Genomic DNA, 9,402 nt, shown 5'->3' with positions numbered 1-9,402 from the left:
TAGTTAGTTAATTCTGATTTAAATTCAAATTTGATTTTAAAATAGGAAAATATATTATTTTAATTTTAAAAATTAGATTTTAAATTAATTAGGATTAGTTATAAAAAGGAAAGACTTCTCTTCTATTGAGGAGGTTCCATTAGGGGGGATTCCATTAGGGAATTCTATACCAATTTACATTCTGCATTCCATGAGCAACTAAACCTCTATTGTTAAGGTTATGAGCTCTGTCTATTTGTATGGATTGATTTTATGGCTTTTTCTATTTTAATTCATGTGTGGATTTATAATTTAAGAATTATTTTCGCTCTTTATCTTATGAATTTGGGTGGAACAGAAGTATGACCCTCTTTCTATTTGAGTTCTTGTAAAATTTGGAAAAGCTCTTTACTTGAACAATAGCTTGAAAACATATTCTCCTAAATTTTAATTATTTGGATTTAACAAGATACGTGACATATAATCCTCTTATTTTTGGGAAATTAGAATTTTTGTGGCATATAAACTGGAATTTGAACTTCACCCTCTAATTGAAATTAATTGACCAAGACATTGGCAGTCGATGAATTCTAGAGGAGCCTAGAAAGGTCTAAGAAATTATGGTCTAGTCACATATAGTTTGCCATAAATTAAATCCTACACGATTAAAATAGTTAGTAAGAAAAGTTAATCCGGAAAAATAGATAACTCTGAAGTCTTAACTATTTCTCCAATATTTTATTTTCAATTTATTTACTTGCGTGTCTGCCTTCTGATGTTTTCAATTTAAACATTTTGAGCATCTCAAAACCATTTTCTGCTTGCCTAACTAAGCTAATCATTTAACCATTGTTGCTTGGTCCATCAATCATTGTGGGATCGACCCTCACTCACCTGAGGTATTACTTGGTATGACCCAGTGCACTTGCTGGTTAGTTTGTGGGTTATAAAATCCCGCACCAGTGCCTGTTCATCAAAGAATGTGATGAAAGTAAGTGGAGAAGAGATTAGGGATTTCGCACACCATGGAGGGGGAAGCAGGGATTTCACAGACTGTGGAGGAAAGGTGAAAAGTCGACGCTGGGGAGATAAAGACGGATGTCAGCCGCGCTACTCCACAACCACACAAACGCGAAGTGTAGAGCAGATCTTAAGGATTTCTCACACACCGTGGAGGATGGAGCAGGGGTTTCATGCACTATGGAGGAGGCACGAAAGGTCGACGCCGGAGAGAGGATGATGGATGGGAAGCAGTGGCGCACTGTGGAGCAGCGACTTTAGAGTTTCGGGTGCTTCCAATATGTTTTTGCGGGTTTTTAGAGCTACAGCTGTGGGAAAAATTGTTGGTTATTAGATAAAATAAGATTGAATAACTAAGTTAATTAGGATAAAGATCTTGATTACTGGCGGTTCTTCATGCAGTAGCCGCTCTTCAAGCAGAAGTTACGGCGGCAGAGTGACAATAGCTGGTATTTTCGTTAGCTGCAGCAGTTGGATTAACGGCCAACAATTTTTGGCCGCTATCCTCCACCTTTATTGTAGTGTAAGAATACATTCCACACCTAACAAATGTTAATAACATGCCAACTAACCTATTTTATGTTACCAAAACATAATCCATTATACTCATGTATAAACACTAAATCTATAAAAGTACCATAACTATAATTATATGCTTATTTATTTAAAAGAGAAAAACAACAACACTAACCTGGAAGTCGATCGCTCCCGCAATGTACTAAATCGCATTCAGGCAACTGACGTCATTGTCCCGTGCATCTATGCACGCCATAACGTCTAAGTATCTAAAAAATACCAAGAAAACATCTGACAAAGGGAGAAATGAAGGTTAAGGGGGAAGGAATGTGATACTTGAGGCGCTGTGAACAAGTTCCTTATATATGTGCATCTAAACCTTATCTCGTTTACATTGTAAACGAGATAAGCTACATGTCATAACACATGTGCAAACACAATATGTAGACCTCGTGACATGTCTTAAGCTACGTGTCATAACATGTGTGCAAACACAATACGTGGACTTCGAGACGTGTCTTATCTTATTTACAGCGTGTCTTATTTGGCAAGGATACTCCTTTCCGAGCTATAGGTCAACTTCATTCTTCCTAGAACTACAGTGGCTCAGCTTGGAAGCAAAGTACTCTCGTGAATTTGAACCCAAGCGTGGTACGTACAAAAAAGACTCTGACGTTCAAATCAATAAAAAATTTTAACAGAAACGAGTATAATATCGGTGATGGTATTGTTAGTTGTCTATATGTGGAGGGTTTTTCCTTGATTTATAACCTTTAAGTTTGAATCATTCGTTAGTCTGTTAGTTGTGACTGACTAGTTGCGAGATTTTTGGAAAAGAGTCGGTTATGATAAAGAGTTTGATTTAATTTAAATTTTGTTTTATCTTACCAAGGTATAACCCTTTTTTTTTTCGACGTATAAGAGATACGATACAATTAGAATAGTAAAATTATCATGAAAGGTTGATGTTGTAACATATTTTTTTTCCCTTGAATCTTAACCTTTCTCAAATGAACTATTTATAATCTATAATAATGATATATTACTAATATTTTTATAAAATACTTGAGGAGGCTCCATTGTTCCTAAAAGACCCGTCCCTGTTAACAAGGTCTTTATAGAATTAGTAAAGAATATTTTATATAAAATGTTTTACTGAATATATAAAGTAAATATAAAATTTTAAAGGTTTTATATATTTAATGTATCGAAAAAATTAAAAGTTTTATTTACTTTCTTAACCGTCTTTAATCAAATTCTTAAATCAGTATTGCAATAATATTGGTTATTGGATGTTCAAATAATATTATTTATTTAGATTAATCAAAATTTAAGGACTTAACAATGAGATTAGCAAATCGGGCATAATTAGTAAGTTGTCATTTTAATTAATAATAAGTCAACTGCATTACTCAAGTACTGAATGAATTACCCAATTTTAATGTGCTGATGAAAGGGAATGGGAAAAGGTTATATATGAGATTAAAAATGATATAAATGTGGAATAATTTAACAAGGAATTGCCGTTAGCACGGATATCTTCTTTATAAATTACATATTTTTCGAGTAATATATTCTAGATCGATTTTCAAGATTTTTTTTAATATTTTAATTTTTATTATTATTTAATAAAAAATATCAGTCTTTCAATTTTTTTAATATTTTTAGATTAACTTTTTATTTAGACGAATAATTTAATATAATTAAAAACTAATTTATTTAACGAAATCAATAAAAGTTTAAAATTGAATAACCTTAATTAAACAAAAGGACATTGGGTCATTCAAATAAAGACATGCAATGTTTACTATTGCCGTTAATGCATACAGGAAATTCATATTCCTTGTTTGTTCGGTGCCGAGTGAAATTAAATATGCAACCTACTATTGGTTCCATTGTCAAACACATGAAGTACTTGAGAGTTGAGAGAGTTGAGATGCATACAGCGTTCTCAAATTACTATTACACTATTTGTTTTGTGTTTACGCGAAGTTGATTAGTCTCTTATATAACCATCATATCAATTTCAATCTTTTTGGATCCAACATCGGATTCTTAAAACTACAGTTGTAAAAAAAATGTAGTAACAAAGAAAAAGATATGATTGTAAGAATAATACAAATAATGAAGTGTTGTTCTATAAACTTTTTTTTTTTCATTAGAGAAACATTACCTAAAGGGGTTTTACATCCATACATACACATGTGGTTTAGCATTGAAACATTGAGATGCGACAACGCTAGATTGAAGATATCACACACAGAAAGGAAAGGGCAATACTGGCCCATAGAGATCATTACGGGGATAATAGGCCATTTCTTTGTATAAAGTCAATTAGTCATGAATGCATTATCGCTTTAGGAATCAAAGTCCTACGGAAAAAAATAAAGAATAAAATACAACAAACAGTATGTAAATCAAGTAGAGAATAATTAATATATTGTTATACCACGTACAAAATCACCAAACCCACCATCACTTTATATTTGCGCATTATAAACGAATAATAATATGAACATACATGTAGTAGTACACACTATTATAGTGGTGTTAGATGGAGGACCAGTAGCGACTATTGTTTATTTTTTATATTTTATTTTTTGCCCACAAAATTCTAATTGTTACCTTCTTTCCCATTCTTAAGTATTCAATAAAATTCTTTATTAATTTTAGTTAAAACTATTTGTTTGGATTTGGTCCATCCAATTCACGCTTATGTAATCCTGCTCCTTATTTTGTTGACCATACGGTGATGCGGTCCATAATATAAACATTTATGATTTAAACCAAGGAAAAGTTTGTGAAAAAAGGATAGCAGTGCTAGCGTAAAAACAGTCCGTAATGTATCTGAGTGGCTTCTCGGCTTAGTTCATGAATAATCACTTAAATTAAGCCTAAAAAAAATTTTATATATATATAGTCTAAGAAGTTTTAAATAAATTAAAGGTCAACAATAAGACAAGCTCCAAAGGTAATGTAGCTATTCCTGATTGATGAAATCATTGATACTTCCATCAAAGCCCTCTCCATCCATATGCATTTGCAAAAGCAGGTACGGATCCAGAACATTGATGATGGGGACCAACGAGTAATTAGATTGAGTCCATGAGATTATGAGAGACTACCTGAGACGTCAATTATTGTTTTATTATATCTCTAATTCTTCGTTGAATTTATTATAAACTAAACCCATATAAATTATTATAATTATTCATGTACCGACTACTCTATCTAAATATTGCATCTAACACTTATTAAAAGAGTGTACCGTACCCGCTTTGAGATAATGAATAGGAGTAAAATAGAAGAGCGCTGAGAAGTGAGAACACTGATTGATTGATAAACACACAAGATCATAACAACCTCTAATTTATATTCTAGTAAGTACAACTACAACTATATATATAGGGATAGTGGCAATAAAAAATCCCTTCATATACTATATCGGCATCCATAAGAAGGTTGGAAGGTTTTCCAGTCCCAGTTTCATTATATTCCTGTGTTTGGCAAAGAAAATGGAGAAAAAGTGGCAAGGATACACATACATACATATATTTGGCTTCCATTATTATCCATCCGAAATACCAAAAATGGATAAGAAAAGGGAAGAATGGTTGTACGTTGGGTGAGGAACAGAGGTCTGGTCGCCTACCGAAAGGAAAAGCCCGGGCCCCATCATTACCAATACCATTTACCAAGGAATCCTATCCACGTGTATGGCCAAGGATTGAGAAATATATTTCCAGTGATGCCTTCAAAAAGAAAGCCTTAAAGGCTGAGACCAACAATGAGATACAAAAAGCTCATTTACAATTTCCCCCCGACTTTATAAAAGTGGTTGAATGAAAAGCAAGAATTGGGGGGTGACATTGACATAGAGTAGGAAATAGGAAAAACTTATTTCGCCCACCGTGGGGCTCGAACTCACGACCACAAGGTTAAGAGCCTTGCGCTCTACCGACTGAGCTAGACGGGCTTGTTATAAATTATCTTAGTGATATTTTTTAAGATGATTAATATATTCTATTCTGAAGATTGCTTGTGTATCCGGGTAGGAATAAAGTGTAAGGAGGAAAATACAAAGAGCAAGACCAAGAAACACATGATAAAAATCTCTTAGAAATTCGAATAAGATGTTATCTGAAATGTTATTATACATAAATTTGACAATGGTCATCTGTGTAATTTTTAAAATAGTAGAAAATTACACTTTTTTTTTTTTGCAAAGGTAATAAGAGGAGGGGAATGAAAGTAGAGTATGTGATTGTTTTTACATTTTACTAATGTTTTTGCTTTTTCGTAATAACACTTGTTAAGGAAACAACAAAAAGAAAACTTTTAGTGAAAATTATCATTCTTTTCATTGAAATAATCAGTATGATCTTTTAGTTAATTTCATTAATTAAAAGCAAGTAGTCAGTAGATACTTGTAGCCACATTCAGTTAGCATTTTATAATTGCCATGACAATGGGATGCTATATGACTATCATTACTTGCTCCTTTTTTTTTGTTGGGCGGTATGGTCAGCCCAGAGTAGTTTGTACAGAAAAGAAATGCAATATGATAGAGTTGAGACGTTTGAGGAAACAAACCGGGCTTTTAAGCTTATTTTTCTTTGGGCTTATTCATTTGGTAACGAACGTAAAGAAGTTATAGTTGGATCCATATGGATTGCAGAACATAAAAAGAAACAACATATTGACCCAGTCCTAAAATTTCATGGTTCGCTGGGTTTCTTAGATCCTTAGGCTTTTAGCAAGCCATTTGCTCGTTGGGCATAGAAAAGTATTGGCAGATGATCCACAGCGAAGATATTAGTCGGCAGTGGATATCCTTGAAAAAAAAAAAAACGTTTGTTTGGTTCCTGGGATCCTCTTAGCTAGAAATTAGTCTCCTAGTGTTTGTCTGCATCATTATTATCTTCAAACTAAGGGAACCAGCCTGACCAAAAAAAACTAAGGGAACCAGTGTTTTTAGTAGTAATTGTTTTGCCGCAGTAGGAAGCCTGTCAACAGGTTGGCGACTCATTCATTATTCCAGAATAGTAAATATTTGAGCGTCATCTTCTTGCCCGTACCGCCTAAGAAACCCAATCAAAGTTTATGTTTAATCTTTTTCAGTGAACTGTGAAATTCATTACAATATTTTCACTGTATTTATTCCTTGATTCATTTTCCAAGACCATACATCACCAAAATGAGATAACATTATTTAATCCGCTTCTGTTTCACATAATAAAGGAATTGACCTAAGTAATAAGAAAAGAATATTAAGAGGAGGACGGTCACGGTGTGAGTCGTGTTTGGTTAACTTTTAGGAAAAAAGAGAGAGGAAACGAACGAAGGAAACTATATGAAAGGCATCCATGCATCCCTAAAGGCGAACAAAAGGAGTGTAGGACCCACGCAAGAACAAGAGTACAAGACCCACCAAATAGCTTAGCAGTGCCTGCCCTGCCTTCAAATTCAAAGTGAAGTAGTAGTAAAATTGAAAAAAATAATAAAGAGCTTGACGGTTATTCCTGCCTGGCATAAGTTCCCTCCACACACGCAACCCACGCCCTCAACTTAACTACCATTCTCATATTCTAGCTCCCCTACTTTGTATATAAATCACAAAAACAGTTCTTGAAAACTGATTTTACATTTTTATATTACTCAGGAACCAACTAATTAACAAGTCCCCTTGCATGTTGCGGAGCAGTTCGCGCCGACGATCGCCTGCGATCCGATCCCGGAGAATCAAACCGCCGCATCCCTCGCCGTCGCCATCTCCGTCGTCTCGTCGGAGGTCCAAAAATAAGTCGAGGCCTGATCTCAAGATCTTGAAGCGCTGCTCATCGGCGCCTCTGCTTCTCTCGAGAGGCAGAGACGATTTCTTCGAATATGAGTTGAAGAGCGAAGGGAGCCTTTTCCGCCCTCAAACCTTCTCCGAAGCCTTCGTTTCTTCCCCTTCTCTCTTTGCTTCCTCTCCAATCCTTGTACCTAACAAGGTATATTTGTTCTAAATGAATGCTTTCAGCTTTAATTTCTCGCCAATCTGCTGCAGCTTTTGATATAACCGTTTCGTTTGTGATTATTGTTCCAGATCGATCATCAAATTCTAGTTTGTTATGTGATAATTACAATTATAATAGTGGATAATTATATTGATTTTAGTTACATCAGAGGTATGAGAAGGAAGCTAAGGTGGTGGTTAATGTAACGGTTGAAGGAAGTCCAGGGCCAGTGAGAACCATGGTGAAATTGGGATCCAGTGTGGATGACACAATAAAGCGCGTGATCGATATATATAGAGAAGAAGGCAGGAGCCCCAGCCTCGACCTTGATGCACCTTCATCAACATTCCAATTGCATCAATCCCATTTCAGTCTCCAAAGTAAGTCACTGATTAATAATACTAATAATAAGAAAAAATATAGATTGACAATAAAAATAACAATTGATATATCATATATTCAATTTATTAAGATAATTATGTTAATATTAAAATTTAGATAAATAATTTAAAATGTAGTATATTTTTATTTTATTAAACTAATTTTAGAATTTATTATTTATATTATTTATAAAAATTATTATCTATCTAAGTTTAAATAATATAATATTATTAGCCGAACATATAATACTATAATATAAAATGACATATATTATAGAAGAGCAATGCTAGGGGGCCAGTAATTTTTGTGATTGTTAGCCATCAACTAGCCATCAATGATGATTTGATGGTGTGAGATTGGTGTGAGATTTCATCCAATGGTTCACCTTCTTCTGCTGGTTACATGCTGGCCAAAATTCAACAAAACTGCTGGTCCCCTAGACTTTTCCATTATAGAATTGGCAAATTAAACGCGGTAGCTTATTATTATACAGTGGATTTGACAGAGTTTTAGTTGACTTTGTTGCTTCTTGCTTGGTAGGTTTGGACAAATCAGAACTGATCGGGGATGTAGGTAGTAGAAGTTTTTATCTACGGAAGAGTAATGGAACATCTGGCATGGATTCATTTCACTCAGAAAGTACACCCGAATTAGTTACACATAGCTCTGTTCCAAAAACTCCGTCTCCGTTCTTTCTAGAGTCTTTTATAGCCGGGAAGATCAACAAAATCGTAAGAAGGGCTAAAAGGCTCTGGAACATGATAGTTTGCTCGCAGTAAGGCCCGTAGGAATTCTATTTTCCTTCTGTATATAAACCTCCAACGGTGTCAACTGTCAACTATCACGGAAAAGCATGGCATCCATTTTTATGTTGCTTTTTCCATGAAACCACCGGACGGGTCTCCGCTGTGCGTAGAATCTTTTCCAATTTTCAATATTTGAATTATTTATTTAGTTTAAGAAATATGTTTTTATATCTAAAATTATGAACACTTAATTTAATTTGAAAATAGAGAATGAAAATTTGAGTGTGCAAAAGATTACAGTAAAATTTATTTATCTTTTCCGAATGCTCTGTGTTTGTACTTTGTAGTTTGTAGTAGTCGTAGATATGTCGGAGAGAGAATGATGGACCTTTTGTTAGAAAAAATAATTGAGAGCCGTAGCTTATTGGCTAATTTTTTTGGGAAAAGTATTTTTTTATTTTTAAAATATGATAAAAGTTTTAAAAATATTTATAAATTTTATTTTGTTTTAATTTTGTTTAGAAGTTTTTTATTTGTATCAAATATATTTTCAACAGTTAAATTTTTTAAAAATTTAAGATCAATCTAATAATAATACATAAAAATTATGCTTGATTTGTTTGTGTTGAGAGTTGTTTTTATGAAATTATTGTTGAATTGGTTTTAAATTTTTTGAAAATTTAGCCGTTAAAGATATATTTGATGCAAATAAAAATTTTTTAGGACAAAATTGAAACAAAATAAAATTTAGAGATATTTTT

The 9,402-nt window shown here is 33.5% G+C and overlaps 1 protein-coding gene and 1 non-coding gene across 6 annotated transcripts; one reads left to right on the top strand and one right to left on the bottom strand.

The window, feature by feature from the left end:
* Positions 1–5,418: 5,418 nt before the first annotated feature.
* On the bottom strand, positions 5,419–5,491 carry TRNAK-CUU (transfer RNA lysine (anticodon CUU)). The gene has a single exon. It is a non-coding gene; the product is annotated as a tRNA-Lys (tRNA).
* Positions 5,492–6,814: 1,323 nt separating this feature from the next.
* On the top strand, positions 6,815–8,933 carry LOC112800873 (uncharacterized protein At4g22758). Of its 5 annotated transcripts, none has more exons than XR_003818469.2 (3): positions 6,815–7,508; positions 7,604–7,894; positions 8,436–8,933. XR_003818469.2 is itself a non-coding variant. In XM_025843309.3 (3 exons), exons 1-3 carry the CDS (start codon positions 7,206–7,208, stop codon positions 8,672–8,674), a joined length of 753 nt encoding a protein of 250 aa, XP_025699094.1. In that variant the 5' UTR covers positions 6,815–7,205; the 3' UTR covers positions 8,675–8,933. The 5 variants fall into 5 exon arrangements, 4 of the variants coding, with proteins under 4 accessions (XP_025699094.1, XP_025699093.1, XP_029154094.1 ...); XM_025843309.3 differs by having other exon boundaries at positions 7,684–7,894; XM_025843308.3 differs by having other exon boundaries at positions 6,902–7,508; positions 7,675–7,894.
* The last annotated feature ends 469 nt before the right edge of the window (positions 8,934–9,402 follow it).

Source organism: Arachis hypogaea, chromosome 5 (genome assembly GCF_003086295.3).
Source record: "Arachis hypogaea cultivar Tifrunner chromosome 5, arahy.Tifrunner.gnm2.J5K5, whole genome shotgun sequence".
Taxonomy (NCBI): Eukaryota; Viridiplantae; Streptophyta; class Magnoliopsida; order Fabales; family Fabaceae; genus Arachis; species Arachis hypogaea.
This window is presented reverse-complemented; position numbering and strand designations above follow the sequence as displayed.

What these genes read in the sequence shown, in the direction of transcription:
- LOC112800873 (XM_029298260.2), top strand. Translation starts at nt 7,206, where the DNA reads ATGTTGCGGAGCAGTTCGCGCCGACGATCGCCTGCGATCCGATCCCGG. An exon ending in CAATCCTTGTACCTAACAAG is followed by an intron (nt 7,509 to 7,674) that starts GTATATTTGTTC and finishes TATTGATTTTAG; the next exon opens with TTACATCAGAGGTATGAGAA. An exon ending in ATCCCATTTCAGTCTCCAAA is followed by an intron (nt 7,895 to 8,408) that starts GTAAGTCACTGA and finishes ACAGAGTTTTAG; the next exon opens with TTGACTTTGTTGCTTCTTGC.